Source organism: Astatotilapia calliptera, chromosome 4 (assembly GCF_900246225.1).
Source record: "Astatotilapia calliptera chromosome 4, fAstCal1.2, whole genome shotgun sequence".
NCBI lineage: Eukaryota > Metazoa > Chordata > Actinopteri > Cichliformes > Cichlidae > Astatotilapia > Astatotilapia calliptera.
Genome location: NC_039305.1, coordinates 26,979,982 through 27,002,690, shown reverse-complemented (window position 1 = coordinate 27,002,690; position 22,709 = coordinate 26,979,982). Strand labels below are relative to the sequence as shown.

At 42.6% G+C, this 22,709-nt stretch overlaps 1 protein-coding gene across 1 annotated transcript; it reads right to left on the bottom strand.

The window, feature by feature from the left end:
• Positions 1-9,354: 9,354 nt before the first annotated feature.
• Positions 9,355-21,845, bottom strand: LOC113021284 (ral guanine nucleotide dissociation stimulator-like 1). Its single transcript, XM_026165862.1, has 17 exons — positions 21,393-21,845; positions 19,166-19,455; positions 18,854-18,898; positions 18,549-18,748; positions 18,271-18,428; positions 17,943-18,185; positions 17,702-17,805; positions 17,277-17,361; positions 15,709-15,777; positions 15,065-15,151; positions 14,551-14,583; positions 14,113-14,234; positions 13,155-13,244; positions 12,748-12,877; positions 11,884-12,186; positions 10,663-10,777; positions 9,355-10,556 (listed from the first exon to the last, which is right to left on the bottom strand). Exons 1-17 carry the CDS (start codon positions 21,414-21,416, stop codon positions 10,417-10,419), a joined length of 2,238 nt encoding a protein of 745 aa, XP_026021647.1. The 5' UTR covers positions 21,417-21,845; the 3' UTR covers positions 9,355-10,416.
• Between the last annotated feature and the right edge of the window lie 864 nt (positions 21,846-22,709).

Genomic DNA, 22,709 nt, shown 5'->3' with positions numbered 1-22,709 from the left:
TTATCCAGCAAACCCCCAAGCAGCAGAGGAACTTCACCTTCAAAGTAAAAGGTGTGCCTTACCACTAAAACAACAAGTTCTGCTTTTGAAAGTAAACAATCTCCAGATGCACTTTTTATAGTTTCACTACAGCTCAGCAAGTGGTTGGCAACTGTTTGCAGACAATTTGGCATCTTCAATGCAAGAAGAGACCCCAGAAAACTGCTCACGACCAAAGTAATCATAACGAGGTTTTCAGTGCATCACTGTATACTACGGTTGGACGATTGGACAAATTTATCGACCATCGACGACAGGCTGAGCTGTTCACCGATCGTTTTTACAAGAGGGATTTATTTATTTTCCAATGAGTAAGTTTGCTTATAATGTTCGTCGAAGCTAAGAGAAGCAGTCAACGAAAAAAACAATGGGGCTGTTTTAATGGTACCCTCTTCCAGCTGCGAACAAATGCACCCTCCTTAGAGTGCGTGATTCATTTACCCAAACTCATAACAGGTGGTGGACACGTAAATGCTCATGCAAGTTAGTTGTGTTTGAGTCCTTTGCTGGCACTATACGTCTGCACAAGCGGCACCCCCCTTTGGTTAAATAATCAGGTTTATCTCTTTCATCTGGTTTAAAGCCAAAGAAATCCCAATTTGGCGACTTTGTATTTTTTTTGGCAACTAGTTCCTTCATGTTCGGACTTCTTCTGTGTTCTAAATGTGCAAATCAGTCCATGCACGATTACATTGCTCCACCATCAACAAGTCACCTGCGCAATTATATTGCCTAAAGAAACCTTTTTACTAAAAATTATTGTTTCACGTTAATTGAGAGTGAAGAAACATTTTTGGAGCTTTTGCTTTAATGGTGTAGTCGCTTTGAATGGCAGGTGGATAAAGATATAGGTGACTGTAGCCACCTGCTGTGTTTCACCTCTGCTATCATGAATCAATGAAATCCCTCCACTCTCTTTGTGCTGTTGGTGCACTCCTGAGCAATTTTAATGAAGTTATGCAACAAATGATATTGTCTGTGCTATTCAACCTTGTTACATCTGTATCTGTACCTTCCAGTCCAAATAAGGTCACTTCTGAATCCGAAAACTAAGACGGAGAAGCAAAATGCTAAAATAGTGAGCGATGGCACGCTTTTATATATACACTGATAAATCCATGACCACCATAAAGCCAGTAACAAAAACATATGCATGCCTTACAGTTGCATTTTTTCACATTATAAACTCTGATCATGCCACTTTGATGTCTTCACAATAAAATCACTTCAATTGCTGTTACATAATTTTAAGTATTTGGGGCTGAAATGAGCTTGTGTTTACCACATGTTTGGTATAAACTGCTGAAGCACTGTTGCCTGCTTCTAAAGACATTTATGCAGCATTGCATTTAGTAGCACTGCCTCTCGCCGACTGCCAAAAAAAGGTTAGGAGAACGCTTGAGGCCTCGCTGGAAGTAAAAGCAACAGCTGTGATTACAGAAGCAGATGGAATAGAAAGCGAGCGCAGTAGCGGAAAAAAACACACAAAAAGTGAGATCCCTGAGGCAGATACGCTGAAGGGGAAAGGAGGAAGTAAAGCAGGCAGAAGTGAGCTGTAAGTGCACACAGTGACAGCAAAGGAGTCAGTTTACAGTAAGGGCCTCCCTGCTCCTCCCAGCCACTCAATCCTTCCTCCTCTAATCCAAACACCTGGAGGGGGGGGGGGGGGGCAAACAGCAGGCCCCATGTGAGTGGTTGCTCACATGCAGCCAGGACTCAACGTGTTACAGTAACACCTTTACTGGGGCCATGGCAGGCAGTTATGTAAAGCACACACACATACACCCCACACACACACATACATATATATAAACCGAGGGCATGGGAAAAGCTAGTTAGGTTAGCAGGTGGACGTGGCAGCAAATAGGACAGAGGGGATTGAAAACCATCAGCTGTTGTTTGTGTTTGCTGTCCTGCTGTTTACAGTACAATAAGCACACAAGCTGGCCACCAAAACAACACAATGTGCCAGCAGTTTAGATTCTGGCAGGTTTTACTGGAAGTGTAATGACCAGACTGGATGAAAAATCAAAGTCTCCTCTTTGTAGTCCAGATCTACGTGATCCCAGGTATAGCTGACATGTCTGGCGCTGCGGAGCGCAGGGAGATGGGCTAACAGGGTTGAACACACACTCGTTCACACAGAGGCAGTGTCTCCATAAGGCTTCTACTTGTGGGAAAGTTCAGCTGAAATCCCCCTCAGAGAGTGTGGGTCGAGGATTTGGGCTCCACTTGTGAAGCGGTGATGACAATTAACATTTCAGCTCAAACACTTGGCTGCAGAGTGACCTTCTGCCTGAGCGCTGAGCAAATAGGGTAAATCCTAGAATAGCAGTGATAGAGCCTGAGAACTGTTTAGCATTTGGATGTATACACACAACCCTTTTTTCATGAGTGTGTATTTTTTACACCAGCAAAATAGCTTCCAAAGTATTGTATGTGAGCAGGGTGGAAGCCGCCCCCACCTAAATTATATTTGACCTCCTCTTTTACTCCTCTTGCTCTTCTAAGAAGCCCCCTCCTGCTTCCGAAAAATCCACTGGGATTCGTGGCAAAGCCTTTTCTCTGCTCTGAGGCAACTCCTGCACTGACAAATCTTTATTAATAGCAGCAAGTGCCTGAGCCGTTAATATTCAGCCCGAGCAGGACTCTGCCATGAGTTGCAACAAAACGTGGAGAATAAAAAAAGCTCCAGCCACAAAACAGACTTCCTATTCCCGTTAAACTAACACACGTAAAGCTTGTTGTTGTTCGGGAGAAACTAGGTTATCAGCGTGCGCTTAAATCAGGGAGTGGGAATGGGAGAATGGCTGCCATTGTCTGTGAAGCAACAGGCAGAGCTGAGGGAAAGGGTGGGTTCTTCAGAAGAAGGAAAAAAAACCCGGCTCAAAGAGAGAGTGGGAGTGGAGTGGAGAAGGGTGGGGGGGACAGGACAGCACGTGAAGGCAGGGAGTGTGTTGTCTGAGAGCCATGTGCTCGAGCCAGGCGTGTGAGTGACTGGAGCTGCTCGCGTCACTGCATGACTCACACTACAGAAGGCTGCTCTTCGCACATCTCCATTCACATACACACAGATGCACACGTAGACACGGATAAATCCATCAGAAGCGCGCCCGCCTAAAAATAGACGAGACAAATAAATAACTCTTAGAAATGCACTCAAACCAGAAACTTACAGTAAACACAATAGGCCTACCCTGCCACGCCAGGCCTCAGACTTAATGAAGATGCAATGATAGGAATAAGGAAGATGCATCTTAGGAGCGGCAGGTGATGGCTCAACATATACCAGAATAAATGCAGTGAGACTCTAAGGCGTTCTGTATTACTTTCAAATAATTACACCCCCTCTTTTCTCATTTAATTTCATCACTGCTGAGTCAACACAGGCATCATTTACTCTTCTGTCCTCTTTTGTGTTTCCCCGAGTCCAAGCGTCACAGTCAGTGTGATATCACACTAGTTTTTCAGGGGGTTGTTTTCTTTTGGAGATATAACCTACTTAAATGCACACGTGTCATCTGTTCACGTCAATGATAAATTTATTCATTTTACAAACCTTTGGACTTTGATAGGTCAGCTGTGCTTCAGCAGGATGTTTGCTCATGCTCAAAGCTTCCTGGAATCTGAAAGCATGTCACAAAGAAAAGAGTGTTGGAGTACCTCAGCGGTGTTATTGAGTCTGACTGAAAACAAGGTCAGATGACACTTATTTAAAATCAGTTCCACCGCTGCCACTTCTGAACTTGAATGAAGAAACAAACATGCAGCTTCAAAGCCATGTGGGGCTTATGTGCGCACAGCCAGAGCTGTGTGCTTGAGATGAGGTTACTCACACATTGGAAGCTGAAGATCTTGACACATATTGTGTAAATGTCAGTCAGTGGAAACCAAAATCACACAAAAAGCTAGAAAAAAAAAGGGTTCAGGGTGGTGGTATAATTTCTTGACCCATCCATCCATCCATTCTCTTCCGCTTATCCTTATCAGGATCCCAGCTGCCATAGGACTAGAGGCAGGAGTGTACCTCCCACCAGTTTACAATCACCAGTGGACATAACCCAACTAATTGCATGTCTTCGTGGGAGAAAGCCAGAGTACCCAGAGAGAAAACCCACACACATGTAGGGAGAACATGCAAACTCCACATAAAACAGGTCCAATGATTTGACTTGAACCCAGGACCGATATTTCGGATAGTTTCAGTAAACTAAAATTTGCCGACATTTGGAAGTCCTTATACTGACGCTACTGCTTATACTGAGGGGATGATTGTCATTCTCTCACTGACAAATTCAAAAACTGCAGTGAAAAAGTATCCAGGAATGCACAGGAGGAACCAACAGCACAGGACATCGGTACAGCCAATCACAATCATGCGTTGACCTGACATGTAGCTACATTTCTAGGGAAGTACACATCAGGTGTAGATGTATATGGGTAGACCATAGCTAAAGCATAAATCTCCCACTAAAGCATAAATCCACCTTAAGTGTTCAACAACCAAGTTTTGGAAAGGCTTTGGAACAGTCTCCGACTCCAGCTACATTTAGCTGATTAAAAAGCGCCTAAAACATTTTTCTTACCTCAGCCAACGAGGTTATGTTTTTGTAGCATTTGCATGCATGGGTGTCATCATTCTGAAAACTGCTTGAAAAGTTTTGAATGAATACTGATAAAACACTGTAGGGGTGTAGAGTGAGGTCACGTTAGAGATCCATTAAAATTTGGCTTACATCCACCAAGATCTTCGAGACCAATCAGTTGAAAACCGCTGAAGATGGTGATTCTTGATCACTTGCAGAAGTAGAGGTAACCCACAAACATCAGGCAAGCCTGAATCTCACATATCGTCTTACTTAGTTTAAAGACAAAGACATTTTTACACCCTTCAGAGCAGCGCGAAGAGAGATGCAACAGTATCGCTCCATAGTAGCACAGCTTCATTAAAAGTTTCTCAAAAGAGAACTTTATAACTAACCCCGCTTCACAAGCTCCCAGCGTGAGACAAAGAAGCTGCACTGTGGCATCATCAGCCGTGGCGAGGAAGCGGTTAAAAATTCTGATCAGCATCCTTCGTTCATTCCAGAGGTGAGAATGGAAAACCGTGAATAACTCTCGTGGGCGTCAAAACATCTGTATATGAATTTAAACGTGCAGAGTCGCCATCAAAGTAGGGCGTCATGTTTAGCCCTTTATGCATATGCATGAGCCATGTGCACGTATGCCGTAACCAATCTGCACCCTACCAAGCGTGCCCAACAGTGCTCGGGTGCAAATTATCACACTCACTGTCACTCACATTGATACGCTGTTTGTATACACGGTGTCTGTGTGATTATTTTCTAATGCACACGTGTTAATTGCGCACGAGGGTCAGTGTGTGGACTATTCTCGACCCCCCCACCCCGCCTCCCACTTCCTCTGAGAATAAGGAACAAGGTTGTGTTTATCAACAGCGTGCAGGGCCCACACATGCAAACGAGGCTTCGAGCTGGCTTTGTTACAGCTTCTACAGCACACTGTGACATCCGCAGAGGTGCTAAAAACCACAATTGTAGCACGCTGACCTCAACAACCCATGCAGCATCATCGCACTTTATCTCAGCTTTTGAGCAGTTAAAAAAAGGAAATGCATCCCCTCTAAAGTGGGTGAGGAACCTGCCCAATGGTAGTAGTCAGCTTTTCACAGCCTCACATGTTCCCTACGAGTACAAACAAAACAGCAGTGAATTTCATAAAGATAAGGACAAGTCGTCTTTCACATGCTGCACTTCATCTTGATGCAAGAGAAGAAAAATTAGAATCACAAGCTTGGCCACCGTAAGCAAGCACTTGCTGCACTTCCCCCTTACCCACCACACAGGATGTGATATCATTACACCCTGTGCAAAGAAATGCACAAGTTACAGGGGTCACTGGATCAGTTACCTGACCGCAACAGAACCTGCTAAGTTTTATTTGCTGGTTGATTTTGTGTGTGTGTGTGTGTGTGTGTGTGTGTGTGTGTGTGTGTGTGTGTGTGTGTGTGTGTGTGTGTGTGTGTGTGTGTGTGTGTGTGTGTGTGTGTGTGTGTGTGTCTTACCATGACATGATTTTATCTAATGGCTTTCACTGGATAAAAAGAAGTTGCTTCTATGGAATGTATATGGAGTGAATCACAGATGTGGGTGCAAAAGTTAAAACATAAGTCCACAAGCCTGCAGATTTATAAGCAATGGCAAAAGAAATTAGTCTCATCGTTTTCTGACCATGCGGATGTTCATAACATGTATCCACAGCGGGCCAAAAACAGGATACACACCTCAGTTTAAGAGTGTGCGTGAACATGAACTGAAACCCTCTAACTTCCTCAAACACTCCATGGTCAAGAGAGGTGAAGATCATCGGTTTTATTGACAACGACTCTGTGTCTAGTCCATCCTCATAGAACGTCTCGTGTGGCCTCTGCACAGCACCGCTCCAAAGTCAGATGAGAATTGTTCTTGATCAGTCAGAGCGAAGGCCACGGATGATGCACTATTTCCGTGGCTACATGCAGCTCACGCACCCAGCTGAGCTCACTGCCGGACATCACAGGCATGCATAATACATGAGAAAGTGTCCTGTTTCTCCTCCAGAACTGCTGACCTGTGCATCAACCTCTTACACACATACACACAGTGTGAGGCAGGTCTCATCTAATGACTCCAGAACCCACATCCCTTTGCTGAGTGTGCATCTATTGCTGCCAAGTTCTTTGTTTGGGTAGATGGTCCACCATCCGGTGCTTATCCTGTGATCAGGTAAACCACCGAGCAGCTCCTGGGCTGAGCCCTTAGATATATTTGTATTATTTATTTATATTTAATTTTTAAAAAACAGTGTTAACCTGGCGACCCGGCCTCGGATAAAGCGGATGAAGATGGATGGATGGATGGATGGATGGATGGATGGATGTAAAGTGTATAATAAACCAACTGTCCTGATATTCAGTGTAGTGAGCCAGTGCTACAGCCGAGTGGCTACTCCACGTCAATGCAGTTTGCTCGTAAATTAACTCGCCCTTTGCTGAGCAGATAGTGCTCTGGCGCCATCTAGTGGTGAAAGCTATACCATAGTTACTGTGTAACTATTTTGGTTTTGTACGTTTACAAAAGATGTTACTGTTAGCTAGTTAACACTTGGTAACATTGGTGAGCAGCTTGACTCTTCTCCACTGAAGCTGGGAAGAGATAGATACACTTTGTTGCAGCCATATTTGTGTGGGTGGGGGAAAAATCGCAGTAACTTATTTTAACTTGTGTGTTTGAACCTTTGAAAGAAACAGGCGCGAGCAGTAACGACATTGATGTACCACGCACGAGCGCCTGCAGGGGTCAGTGACGTCAAACATTGCGGAAACCACTTCAAACTAAATAAAGTATGTAAGTATGATTAATTATCTTTTAATGCGTGGTCTATTTGCAGTTTTCTCCTCGCTCGAAGTGTTACAGGTCATACTTGCTTTTTAGATTCTGAAAATAATTTAAAAGGTAAGTCTTGGAGGAACTGATGAGTCGATCTAATAAAAAAGATGAAAATAGTGGAAAGATGCATTTTTGATTTTAGAAAGACGTCAATTAGTCTATGTCTTGTTTTAATTAGTTCTTGTTTCATTAGCAATAAATAAATAAACCTTACTGGAACACCTTTAGGTTATATTAATTTGATTTAAAGCTCACTAGCCACTTTTTCGGGTGCACCTGTCAAACTTATTGTTAACACAAATATCTAATCCGACAGCAGCTCAGAGCATTTAATTATGTAGACATGGTCACAACGGCCTGCTGAAGTTCAAACACAGCATTAAGAAAGTTACTTTGATTGTGGCATGGTTGTTGGTCCCAGATGTATTGGACAGAGTATTTCACAAACTGCTTGTCTGCTGAGACTTTCCCACACAACAACCTCTAGGGCTTGCAAAAAATCGTCCAAAAAAATGAGATATCCAGCTAGCGGCAGTTCTCTGGGTGAAAATGCTTTTTTTTGATTTCAGGACAGAAACACCAGACTGCTTCAAGCTGATAGGAAAGTAATAGTAACTCAAATGACCAGTTTTAATCAAGGTATCAGAAGAGCATCACTGAATATGTAACATGTGGAACCTTGAAACAGATGGGCTGCAGCAACAGAAGACCACACTGGGTGCCACTCCTGTCAGAAACAGAAGCTTTAATTCAGGCTCATCAAAAATTGATCAACAGAAAAAGAAAGTCTGGATTTCTGCTGTGAAATTTGGCCTGAACATTAAATTTTGTATCATCAGTTCAGGCTGAACTCTTGGCACACTCAGTCCAATCTGTCAACACCACAGCTTACCATAGTTGCTGACCATGTCCATCCCTTTATGGCTGCAGTGCACCCATTTTCTGACAGCTGCTTCCAGCAGGATAACACACAGTGTCACAAAAGCTCAGATCATCTCAAACTGGTTTCTTCAACATGACAGTGAGTTGACTGTACTCAAATGGACTCCACGGTCAGCAGATCTCAATCCATTACAGCACCTTTGGGATGTTGGGGAGTTAATAATCTCTTGCTGTCTTCCACAGCATGTCTTTTGTCTCGTCTCCCTCTCCCTGAGCCTGGCTCTCCCAGAGGTTTCTTCCTGTTGAAAGGGAGTTTTTCCTTCCCATTGTTGCTAAAGTGCTCACTCATATGGGGTTGTCTGATTGTTGGGTTTTATCTAGATTATTTTAGGAGGTTTTACCTTACAATATTAACCACTTTTGACCACTAAGGTGACTTTTGTTGTGATTTGGTGCTATGTAACTACAATTGAATGTGGTGGAACAGGAGATTTGCATCCTCTGGCTACACCACATTTGGTAGAAGAAGACACTGAGAAAAATATAACTGACAAAAATGTTTAATATGAAGCTTGAGATACAGCTCTGTATTGCATATTGAATTCTGGTTTTAAAAAGCAGAGTCCCTTGTTTTTTTAACTGTAGCTCTTAGCCATTAAAAGAAAAAAAAGGGGGGGGGAGGTTAAAGTTGAAAAGAAAAACTCTGTAGTTTTCAGAATATAATGTAGAGGATCAAGAGAACAGATCAGTGAGATGACAGAAGTTCTTAAACTTGACACATACCATGCGTGTCAACTCATAGTGCAACTAATCTTTGCAAATACTCTCTGGATCTTTAACTATATGGTCGTCATGCACTATCACAAGTTTTGCAGCAACTGACATAATTGAAATGATTAGATATACGGTACATGAACTCCTCATTAGGCTTGAGGGAGGAGGGGGGAGAAAAAAAAAAAAAAAAAAAAAAAAAAAAAAAACAACACACAACAGGCCATTTATGCACCGGGCAAATGCAGTCTTCAAACGAAAGAAACAATTTGTTCAAGTATTTTAAAAAAAACAAACAAAAAACAGAAACAATTACAGTTAAAATATTCTCCGTATTCATCAAAAATGAGGAAATTAAATTATGTACAAGCATTTTCTTTCGAAATGCAAAGTATTTTGGGCTGAGACGACCCAACAGTCAAAAATATGTTACATGAAAGTGCAGTCAGAGTGAATCACAAAGGAGACACTGTAACAATAAATAGATCAAAAAAAAAGAAGTTTAGCAAGCCAACTTCACTTAGCCAAAGCGCTAACACTGAAAGCTAATCAATTCATAGAATCACAGTTAACCCCCCCAGCACTCAGCAGCAGTTTCCACATGTACATCCCCTCCAGTCCATCAAAAATATCTGCTGCCTCTGTTACCCAATCTTAAGAATGTAATCCTTCCAGTCGGAGCTGCCACTTGCACACAGCGAGTATCACAGCAACACCGGAGGAGCAATTTCTGAAATTCCCAGGGTACGCACTGATCCCTGATGATAACGGCCCCGCCCACTTCTCACACGGCACTGGCGTGCCAACACTTCAGTGCACTGAGCCATGTCAGAGCTGACAGCCTGCTGCGGGGCCCCAGGACTTCACCGCCTTTACGCAGCAACTGACCTCGATTCCCTTTTTAAGGCGCCAGTTATTAACAGCACCCAGTTGTGCAGGGGAATAGCCAGTCAATGCTCAGTGTTCACATATAGATAGGCCACTGAAGCCAGCACGTGTTGCTCAAGAGAGGAAGGCATTATTCTGTGCATCTTTGGGTCAAGGCATTTATTGGAAGTGACATTTTTGGAGGCAAAGAAATGGGTCTTTCTCTCCCCTTCTCACACATCCTATGTGGGGAGTCTTCTAGTCCTATTTTAAGCCCTTTCAGCAGCCAAAGAGGACTGAAACAGAGCACGCATCTTCCTCAAGAAGCCTCTAAAAATAAAGGCCATTATGCAGAAGCACAGCAGAGCTCAGTTCATTTTGCAGTCAGAGAATTTGCACGTTAAAGTTTCTACTTTGTGAATCGTCCGAGACTAGCGGTTGCTCTCAGTGGTTTCTTCTGGCTTTTGTGCTTGTGGCGCAGAACAAAGTCAAAGTTGGCTGTTGTAGACATAGCATAGAAGACGTTTGCCTTGTCTGGTATGAGAAACTCTGGAAAGATGAAGAGAAACAACAACAACAAAATCACTGTCAGAAGAGCATTTTCCTTCCTGTCACCAGTTAAGCAATTTTTTTTATAAAGGAGTTCTCTTCTGACCTTTGCTCTGAGAGATGACCTGTGTCAGGGTGAAGTCCTGCCAGGTCATGTGCTCAAGGTGATGTTTCTCCAATGCCCTCTGGATCACCTGTGCAGTTTTGTCCTGGCTGGTCAGCTATGAAAAACAAAGAATAACGAGTGCTGTTACACATAAACACACACACAATAGTGAAGACGGAAGTTCATGGGCCACTGCGTTTAAGGAGCATTACCTCTTTGGCTCATATTACACATTCAAAGAGCACTGCAATAGCAATAGAAGCATTCTGAGCCTTAAGGTGTAGCCCTGTCCCACTCACAACTGTGACCTTCACAGAAAAGCTTATTTTCAGCAGTTGGAACAAAGTTTCTCCGCCCTCAAATCTGAATTTACCGTTACCATAAAAGTCTGACTTTGTGACAAATGATGAGAAGGATCAGTTCTCCTGATCACATCCACTGAGAATGAACTACTCGCTGTAGCACTTGTTTTAAGGATATAACTGAAGCTGGTTTCACTTCTAAAGGTTACCTCTACTTTTGCAGATATGAACGATATAAGGCAAATTATTTGAATCGTAGGTATTCACACTAACTCCACCCCAAGATAGAAAAGCAGTAACAGGTGAAGTAAACGCAAAAGGCCAATCATATGTTCTGATAGTCGTTATGGTCGAACTGAATGAAGATTTGAATAAAGGGGCAGATTTGCTAAGTGGGGCAAATTATTGTGCTGCTGCAGTTCAAAGTTGTATAATTTGTATACAAAGACCCAGCCAGCTCACTTCATTCTACCAAGGGAGGGTAAAATATCAGCAGACCCAATGAGGGAAAGCGACACAGGCCTACTAACTAAAATAATACAGTGTAAGTTCAGGTTTTATGCATGCGTTGCCTTGCACTGAAAACAGAAAGGCGATTCAAGTTGATGAGGAGGCTGAAGGAGTGTTTTTGTTATAAAGGGATAACTTCTGATAGAAATCGTTGGGTGCTACGCATGAGATCCTGAGAAGTGAGACTCAGGTGGAGTCCAGGATTTATTCAGAGGACAGCTGCATGGTTACAAAATATTCCACCAGTATGTCCTGTACGATGTGTAGAACAGTAAATATCATTTACTTTTTGTTTACAGATGACTAAGTGTAATTAGAGATCTTTAAAAAAAACAAGCAAGAAAATAAACAAACTGTCAAATTCTCCAGTTACTGAACATCATACATCACAACGCGAGGATGAACTCACCAGGATACTTTTGTACATGTTGCCATTGTTGTGGCCCAGATCCACGCTCACCCTGATGATGCAAGAGTCATCCACCTGACGGTTGTACACGGGCAGTGAGGTCATAGACACCGAGCGCTTGTGGTGGGCTGCTTGAGGCTTCGGCCGTGCCCCCCCACAGGGCGAGGCTGCAGAGCTGGGGTCTGCTTGGCAGTCAGGGGAGTCTGCAGACGAAGCAGCTGAGATGCTGGGAGAGGACGAGGAAGAGGAGGACGAGGACAAAGAGAAGGACTCGGATACGTTGTTGTAAGAGCTGTGAAAGGACTGCAGAGGACAGAAGATGGGGGACAGAAATGAGAGAAAGAAGACTGCTGAGTATTATTGTGTCAGAGTATTTGAAGCCTTTCACAAGTGTCTGGTCTGCAGGGGAAAGCTAGGCTATTGAACCATGGTGAAGCAGAGGACTGTAGCCCATTAAACACTACTCCAGCTCAGCTAAGCACCTCCTCGATACAAACTCCACTTGTGGAGAGCTCACGCTAGTTTCGATTGCCCTTTTGTGAAGTAGAGATTATGTAACTTTTTCAGTTTTTAAAAAGACATTCAGTGCATTTTACTTCTGAAAGCTAATCAATTCATAGAATCACTTTATAACAAAAACACTTCCCATGTTTCAGAGGTTTGTCTGACTGCTTTAAAAAGGGTAATTGTTTGTACAGTGTAAACAGTGACTTATTCTAAAACCGAGAGACCCAGTCTGAAGGCACAGCGTGACAAAGCTTTCAACAAAGGCTCCACTGTTAATGCAGCCAATGACAAAGGATGGACACAAAACATTCGGGGAAATTACTACAATGATGCACGCAGCTAAACACGGCCGTTTACCTGCAGCTTGATGGAACAGTTTGGGTTTGGGGAGGACAGATCTTCCATCTCAGACCCACTGGATCCAGAAGATGAAAGACTGATCTGGTCAGCAGGCGGTTTCTTAGTGCCGTCACTCGCCATCTTGAGACTGAAGACAGAATGAGCTTTCATTAGAAATGCCACACCCGCACCATTCAGTTACTTGAACAATGTAGTTTAATACCAGAGTATACACATCACACGATTCACTTCCATTTTACTGCATACCACAAGTTGTAATCTAAACATCTCATTGTTCTTATAGTGAGGTAAAACATGTAATGTGAACCAACAGTGGCTTTACTCTAAGTTTTGCGTGCAGCTCTTTGTGCTTAGTATAATGTGCATGTTTGAATATGCAAACTGGACTATAGCATGAGACTCACAAGGAGAGTTTCATCGAGAGTGTGCGCTGGCTCCATGGAGGTGGCGAACACAAGTCCACAGGAGGCTCCAGGCGTCTCGACAGCTCGTAGCTGTAATAAGAAGATGTTACTGAGCACCAGGGTACCTGACATCTTACTGACATATCACTTCATTCCAAACTCAAAAAATTAAACTCAGAAAAAGAACTCGAAAAAAAGCACAGGCAGACTTTCAGACTTTCTGAAAGGTGCTAGCGAACATTCCCCCATTCTCAATTCTCAGTTTGCACATCCTCTCCTCCGCATGTTAGTCAGCGCCAGAGTTTGGTGCACAGAAGGTGAGGAAGATACAAGAGGGGGGAGTCGAGGCATTTTACAAAGTCAGACATCTTTGACTGAAGCAATCTCAGGTAAATAGGACATTTGACACAGCTGCATCATGTCTAGGGTGAGTTACCAATTTACAACATGACACAATGAGACAAAGCCATCATGCATATTTTAAATGTCAGACACACATAAGCAATGAAGGGCAGCAGGTTTGGCAACACTGATTATTTATATAATCAGTGTTGCCAAATACATATATATATTATATTTTTTTTATATATAAAAAGAGTGGAGAGTACTCTTAGAGTGTGGCTAGAAACACCCCTGCCATTTCACATCAGCTACAAGAATAAGCGTGTTTATTTAAAAAATAAAAAAATAAAAAAAAAAACCCATATAACACCTCGGGTTCATTCCAATAATCCAATCCAACAATTAGCTTATGAATACAAAAGGATTTGTTCTTCTACCACCAAAAAGTCAGTGGAAACATTATCAAATGATCCTTTGAGTGGAGTAATATCAAAGGAAAGCAGCTTTATTCATCCAAATGGAGATTTAACAATCACATGACAGTATTATGTATATTATGTCTTCTCTGATGGCCTTCCTTTCATGTCCATGTTAAAATCAGGGTGTTTCAGCTCACCTCTCCTGATCAGTGAGCAGCTTGTGTCTCTGCAGCCAGGCAGCAATGCGGGGCTGGTGTCCGAGACTGTATTGGGAACAGGAAGCCTGCAGCAGACGGATCTGTGACAGAACATCAAATTCCTGTAGGCAAGGAGAGGCATGTTGATGAATAAACAGATAAACCAGGCTGACAGTTGCTTCCGCATAGTGACACAACAACGAGATTCTTTATGGTTACACAGCTTTTGTGTTTTAATCACAGTCTGTGCAAATCTTAAAGAAAAAAAAAAAGCTTTCAGCCCGACACTTACTAAGGTGTAGGAATGTAAATGTTCAAACTCAGTTAACAAAGAGCTGACGGTCTTATATGCACAACTATGCCTTCCCCCTCTCCCCCCTCCCAGCAGTCAAAAACAAAGCCAAACAAAAACAAGGAGTGACAATAAAAAACACTTACTCTCCTCCTCTTCTCAAAGTTTATAAGTCCACCCTGTAAAAACAGTACACTGTTAGTATTTCATTTATTATATTGTAATTGCGAAGTGACACAATAGCAGCACTAAATTAAATGATACACCCTTATGTTTTTCCAGTTTAGTTATCAGGGGTGATTTATGCACTGAAAACGGAGTTCTCCATGATAAAAGTAGTTTCCCAGGCCAAGATGATAACACCAAAACACAGTAACTGGGAAACCGAAATGGCTGAATGAGCCAAAAAGTCTCTCAGTTACTACTAGAACCAAGTTTATTTATCTGTATATAAATGGGCAAAATGGAGTTTTCCTGAGGCTGAAGTTTATATGTTTATAATCTCCCATGAAGAGCATCTGATGGCAGCGCATACATCATTTAATCAGGTTTCAAAGTATATAGTGTTGCATACATACTGAGTGTATCCAACACATTGTGAACACTTTGAACCCTTAAGTCTATGAAATAATATCCAGAGGACGTGTTAGACAAAAGTACCTCCACAGTGTCTGGCAGAGCAGTGTCCAGCATGGTGAGGACGGTCAGATACGTGCCGAGGTATGGAACCGCTCCACTTGATGTACTCTGCAGGCAGACGACACGTAAGCACACAGCTAATAGGGAAACAGTTATATTTTCTTGTGCCAATATAGCTGGTCTTTTATTGCTTTATTGTGGCTAATGGGTTAAAATTTACAACATTCAGACAAGACAGGACCTGTTAGCAGCACTGTGAGGTCTTATTACAACCCAGGAGAATGTGCATATGACTCATACAAGACCCCAGCCAGGTCTATTATTACTGTCCTATAATCCTGGTGATCTGAGGCCATTTGAAACTTGCTCAGCACTGAGTGGAGCTAAACATAGTTTGGGGCTTGTGCCATGATAGATAGATACTCCACCCACACTCAGGGAAATCAGCTCTCTTGTGCCTTGCTGAAATGTAGGACAGGGATTTTTTGCATGAATCCCTTTTCAAAAGCTGAAAACAAATTCTGCATCACGTGAAAAGAGAGTCCTAGGATGACGTTGTAGTATCAGCTTACGTCAAATTCAGCCATAAATGACACTGGTTGCATCGCATGTTGTCAGAACCCTGTCACCCCCCCACCCCCACCCCACCCTGAAGAATGGCTTACCATCTGTCTGGAGAGTGGACACCGTTTCAACATCCTTGGAGAAACGTTATCAGGCGTGGGACCTCCATCCTGTCACAGAGTCAGACAAAGCTATATTCAGTTCAGTGTTATTTGGATCATTTCCCCTCCCGTCTGTGTGCTCTTAGTGTTCAGTATATGTATGTAAAGCAGCATGTAAAAGATGCCGGCCCGTGTGCCAGCTTATGAAACAGTACAGCCTCTACTTGTTTCTTTGGTGCAATATTAGACTTTATTACACATTAACTCAGATATCCTGTTTAACAGTTAGCTTTCAAAGGAAGAGAGGCTTGCAAGCTTCACGACTCTCAAAACAGACTCAAGCTCCCTATAAGAGGGAGTGACTGTTTTTACATCAATAAAAAACACTGGCTGAATAAAACACTGAAAAGTGGAGGGGGAGGTCATTTTTCACTGAATAAAGCATGTTATTGTGAAGCTGCGGTTGCTATGTACAGAAAGTTTTGGTGATCTAATCCATTTCTCTATTGAACACTTCTACAGTAGCCAGACACAAGATACGGCTGACACAGTTGCCGCAAGGAGACAAAACTTAAAAGAAGAGAAATTGAAAACATTGTGTTCTAGTTTGCCATCGAAACACCGGTAAACATTTCTGTACATATGAACTCAAAAATTAAACTCTCTTAAGAGTGAAAAAACAAAAAAAACAAAAACAAACATGAAACAGGAAAACAATCACCTCCAAACTAATATTCTCCAAACTTTAAGCATGTGAAACAATCTTTGTAGCTTTTAAAACTTCAGATTCTGTTGTAATTTTAGCATTAATGTAAATTTACAATGTAAACAATTCAAGAGAAAACTAATCTCAGTGATTTCAATTAACCTCAAATCATCTCAATTGACTGCTGAGAGAAAATTATGCACAGCTGCTCGGGCTGACTTCTCTGCACTGGTAAACATTAACCTTAGATCTGCACAGAGTTCAAGAATCAACCCTATGCATTCACTGTGGAAATTTATAGGTGAAGAATTTAAATGTTTAGACTTTACAACATTAAAAACAATGATAATGAACCAGGAAACAGAAATTCCAATCAAATGTTTACCACTATCTCTGCATAGCTCTGAGCACCTGCGGGTTTATTTTGCCTGTTCATTACCACATTTCCCAGTAATGCCTTGTGAGTATCAAGGTTTCAGAATAGTATCAGAATCAAACCTTGCTCTAAGGAAATTTACACACCTGGTGTCAAATGATGCACCACTCAAACATGTAAACTTCTCATCAAGCAGCAGGTAAAATTTATGTTCTACTTCCTTCCCTGTCCCCTCTCTCCAAACTGCTCAGAGCAGATGGCTGCTCCTCCCAGAGCCTGGTTCTACCAGAGGCCTTTTCCTGTGAAAAGGGAGTTCTTCCTGCCCGCTGACGCCAGGTGTTGGTTATAAGGGATCATTGGTATTCCCCCCTCAATGTATTGTATTATAGATCATTTACCCTGAAGTAAGCTTTCAACATGGCACAAGTCTAAATGGACGAGTACAAGTGCAAACACTAAAGCATATGTAAGAAGTTTCAGTCTCACCTCCATCAGGAACTCTCTGTTGGTCAGAACACAATTCTCATCAGGGAAGGTCGCACAGAGGTTATCAAACGCAGCCACGTTATCTCTGCAAAGACAATGATAAAGAGCCACAGCCATCAGATATTTTAATTATTAACAATTATACTGGATGGCAGGAGTTAAAACTTGACATATTACTGCCTGTTTACACCATTAAAGGAAAACCACAAAAAGTTGTGTCTCACTCATCTTTGAACTTAGAATTTGCTTACTGCAGCGTTTCATGACCGACCTATAATATGGGTCACAGCCCAGCATTTGCTGACCTGCTCCATAAATTGACCTTAATGAGGGTTCAAACCGCTCGTTAAATGATGATTATGTAGCAAACTACACAAACAGCAAAAGCAAAAGTGGCCTTTGAACCTGCAGTTATCCAACCATACCTGCTGACAGCCGCCCAGGTCTTCCTCAGCCTGTAAACGGCATTGGACTGCAGTGCCGACAGGATCGCCTTGAGAGAAGAGAAGTTCTTCAAGCGACGACACTCCTGTAGAATAAACTTGTACTCAGTGGATGCACATCATTTAAAAATAACCCATTAGTACTTCTTGTGTTGTGACTTAGAACCAATATTAGCATCCAGATGCCTAAAAGATGCAACACAACCACAGCATTTCAACTGACCTGCGCTACTTTGATCCACTTCTCTATGATGCGAGCCCTTTGCGCTGGCGAGGTGGGAGCTAGAGGGGAGGAAGTGGGACTGCCATCTGTAGGCTGGCAGAGCAGCGACCCCATGACCTGGTTGGTGACTGCATTGAACTGTGCAATGGTTGCTCGGATGGTGGGCGACATGTTTTCCTTCTTGTCTCGCTGGGACCATACACAGCCCAGACACTGGTATGGGACCACTTTGGCAAAGAGAGCCTGGAACATCAAGAAAACCAAATCAGGCTCTGATCATTATAATACAACATGGGGGGAAATGGTGTAAAGTTCTCCTCTAACATACAGAGTCCACTTGAGTGAGCTGTTCAGCAATGGCTGCAGCAGAAAAATCCATGATGCCACCTTGATCCTGAGAGTTTTCACTGCCTGAATCTTCATCACCAGACCCCAGATCATCTTGCTCAAGATCTGCAGAAGCAGAACTGCCACTTGATGCCACTTCTGAAAGAGCCAGCATCAGCAATAATCATAAAAGTGCAATCAGGCCTCGAAGTAAAGTTATGAAACAACTTGTTGTGCGTGGCCATAATTGCTGGGTCATGCTACGCAGCGAAGGATCACCTTCTTTCTGGAATGTCCTGAGCAGCTCCTCAGCTTGCCCGGCGAGTGAGCAAAAGTTGGGCTGGCTGCGCATGCTGTCATGCACCGCAGAGCTGATCCTCAGGTGATCCAAGAGCAACCGAAGCGCCGGGTGTAGGGGAGGGTCCCTGACGTCCTCGCTGTACTCATCCAACCACGTCTGGACAAAGGCCAACAGAGGGCTGGAGAAGGCAGGAGAAACGCCGTTACATTTTTAAATGACACATTAAGCCAAGGAGACACAGCAGAAACATAATAGAGACACGCTTCATATACACTTTACCTACCTCCGGTAACATTTGCCATTATCCAGATCTGACAAAACACTGTCTCTGGATATAAAAAACATAAACAAAAATTCATTTGTTATTGTTTTGTTTGCATATTATAAATACTTAAACCTGCTGCTAACCACAGTCTAAAACCTTTCTGTGCATAATAGCTGTTGTTGTAAGCCTCTGGATAATGAGCACCTGCAAGCTACTGATTATTACATCAAAGCTGGCTGAAGGCCACTGCTTCATCAGGTGGAAACAACAGAAGAAAAGATACTCAAGCAACACAACAGCCAACTTTGCATGTACAACAAGCATCGGTACCTCTGAAAGAGTAGCTCTATGAGCTTCGTTGGGCTGGTGAAGGTTCTGTACGTGGAGAGGAAGATCCTGCTGTAGTCCTGTTCCTGGCAGCCAAAGTCGAGGAGGTGATTTACAAGCAGGTCCAGGGTGGCGGCCTTCAGTCGTCGTACTTTGCAGGTTCGGTACTGCACGAAACCAGAGCATGGGCTCCCCTCAGTAGCGTTTGCGGAGGACGGGACGGGCTCTCGACGCAGGGTGACCCCGTAAACGGCGCCGTCTTCCGTCTCTTCGCCCCACTCCTGCACTGGGTTCTGGGAACAAAGGCAGCGATCATCAGAGCTGAAAACATGCACAGACACACACACTGTATATACCGAAGAATGTTTCAGGTCACAACATTAGTGTCAGAGGTTGACACACAAAAAGGTAAAAATAGCAAGCCCTCACACCCAAACACACAGATGATCCTGCAGAAAAACGAGCACTACAAAAAGCCACACTGATCCCACATGAACCACAGCAACTACATAATATTTGTTTATAGTCATAACCAAGTCTACTATCGGTGCGCAAACAAGCTGTGCTAGCTTGAGAAAATACTTAGTACTCATTTTCACAACGCAGAAAGCTAGAATTTCCTAGAATTTTGTAGGTACACACAAATGTTTTTGGACAAATAGACCTTTTAGATCATAAGTTATCACATCAAATATTACATCAAAGCAAAATTCTCACTGAGCACAAAGTTGCCATCACAGTGAGCAATCAAGAAAATAATAAAATGGTGCACTGGAGGACTATAGTTGGTTAGTGCCAAGAGCAGGTGTCATGTTTTTAGTGAAACATACTGGTTTATCATTACATAAAGTTCAAACAAGACACCTGAAACTCAGTGCACTTAAGAAAGGGAAATGGAGGTTTAAAAAATAAAATAAAATTAAAAAAAACTTGAATAGTCAGCACTTTTTTAAATATTATCATTGCAGCAGAGAGTAGCTGCATCATAATCTGCAAAGGTTGTTTGAAGGGAACCGAAAACATCTTTTTTTCTTTCTTTTTTTTTTAAAAAACACTCAAGACTGAAAATCAGCTGCAATATGAGGACAACTGTCAAATGTCACCAGTAACAACACTGAACGGTTTCTCATCCATTTCTATGTCTACTTAATCTTGTCATCTCGTAAGTAAATAATGCTTCAGCTGAGGCTGAGATATCCTGAATTTAGGACATATAAGCTCAAATAAATAAATAAAAAGTTTCTTGATGTTGAAACCAAAGACATGTTGCTTTCACATTCTGAGAAAACTTTACACATTAACTCTGTACTGCACCTCTAGATGCTCATAGCCAGTGCCAAGCAATCTGGGTCACACGAAATTTGTTACTACTGTACACAGCTGAACAAGACTGAAAGCTCAGTACTGAAAACAGCGTCCCATAAGCTCAGTCCATATATGATATATGAGGTGGGCTTTGCACAGACACAAAGCTGATAAAAGTAACAGACTGTTAAAAGGCTCCGGACATCTCACTTAAACTGGTGGGAGGTCTTGCATGCTTTTTAGTCAATCATTTTTAAAAAGTCATTTTGCAGTGGCAAACGTTCAGCCTCCATGTCTGCTAACCAGTAACACTCCAGCCCCACTGTCCTTCATACTAACTGGAATCAGAGCAGCACAAATGGAAAACTGTTTTCCACTCACAGTGTCCCCAGTGTGCTGGCGGTACTAAGCACTGCCAAATCCATCTCACAGTGAGAAAGCATAGATATTTATTATCTGACTCTGAGTGCAGCCGATCACTGAGGTTAACAAGCTGCTTTGGGGTTCAATGATGGAGCTCATCCAGAGGACCCAACGAGACATAACCAGGGAAGCAAACATGTTGTCACACTTGAAATTCTGTAGGCCTAACGATACGTTTGAGTCACAGAAGCATGTGTAGGCATGAAAATGACGACTGCTATTCAAGTTGCACTTTTTTCCCCAAGCAAGCACTGCAGCTGGCACCGTGACAGCGTTCAAATAGTACAAAATCAGCTTTTACCACCATAGCCCCTTTACTTGACAGGAGTGGGATTATTATGATAGATGGGAACACCTTTAAAACACATTCTGGAGGTCTTTAAACGTTTTAAAAAGCAATGCTATTCAAATGTAACGCCTGGGAGGAGGAAGCAGAGTTCGTGCAGCACAGACGAGCCTGTGACAGCCCACAGCCACCTCCAGCACATGTCTGATGACTTACCATTGTTATCTCCCATTTTCCCATTTCGCCTGGTCGCTCAAGGAGCGCTGAGTTTCATCTCAACAGGTCCTGAACCTAAAATGAACTTCCAGCCTTCCCGAAGAGTAGGGTCAGGGCTTCATCTTCGTGTGATAACTTATTCCTATGCTTTTTGTGTGTGTGTGTGTGTTTTTTTTTTCCTCCAATAATTTCGTCTCGAACTACATTCGCACGCCTTTTACAATTAGCGGTAAATCCCGACTTTCAGCGGACCGTCTTCGTTACATTTGATGCCGATATACAAACGCTTAGGGTGGTTTCCATATATTTAAACCAACGCGGACGGCATCTTGACCCGCAGTAGTCCTCTAACACCCTCTGCGGACTCTCCTCGTCGACAGTCTCCCTGACTAACCGAACCTCCTCGGCTTTATAAACAGGAGGCGACTCCTGGAGCCGAGTGAGTGCTGAGGTGTGTCTGTGAGCGGAGGGGGCGCATTGGACTCCGCCTTACTTTTCCCCTTTAAGGACAGGTGCCTGCTTGCATGTGTTTGTTAAGAGTTAAATAAAACATAGATACAGTGTTTATGGCTATAAACACATTTTTGTTTATTTGGGGTTAAGAAAAACACACTAATTCTGTGGGACTATTTTTTGCAAAACGCAAGTTGACGAGAAGCTGTAGCTAACTAGCTATACCAGCTTGCCACAGTTATCCGTTTTAGAGAGCACGGACTGCTAAAGTGAGTCTATCTGGTTTTTACATGTAAATAAATAAATATAGCCAAAATGGTTTCAGGACGTTTTCCACACATACTGCAACCAGTAACATGTACAATTCAACTGCAAAGCAAACTAAAATCTTTTATGGATCGAAATAAGTCAAAGTCAACTTTATTTGTCAATTCTGCCACATGTACAGGACATACAGAGAATAGAAATTTCGTTACTCTCAAACCCTAGATGAAATAGCAAATGAACATTTAAATATAAGAGAGTGATTAAAAAATGCAAATGAAATAATTAAAAAGTAAAAATTTAAATAAATACATACAAGTGCACACCTGCCATCAGTTCAAGTGACTTTTAATGAAACTGTGTCAAGTTCAACTGCTCTTGAAGGCCTTCCTTGACTTGCTGGTTCCTACGGCCGAGCAAGAGCCTAAAAAACATTTCAGGGATCTCATTGCTGAAATGGAAAGGGTTGCAAAATAATTTCCAAGGCATTATCTATACCGTGGAATACAGTAAGCACAGTAATCAACAAGGGGGGAAATATAACTGGATGTCCCTCCAAAATTGATGAAAAGACTGGTCAGGAGCTGCAGGAATTCCAGG

Excerpts from the sequence above, each read along its gene's own strand:
- LOC113021284 (XM_026165862.1), bottom strand. The coding sequence starts at position 21,416 with ATGGGAAAATGGGAGATAACAATG. Across the intron at positions 17,806-17,942 it reads AGTGGATCAAAGTAGCGCAG|GAGTGTCGTCGCTTGAAGAA; the intron begins GTCAGTTGAAAT and ends TTTATTCTACAG. Across the intron at positions 14,584-15,064 it reads CTCTGCCAGACACTGTGGAG|GGTGGACTTATAAACTTTGA; the intron begins GTACTTTTGTCT and ends CTGTTTTTACAG.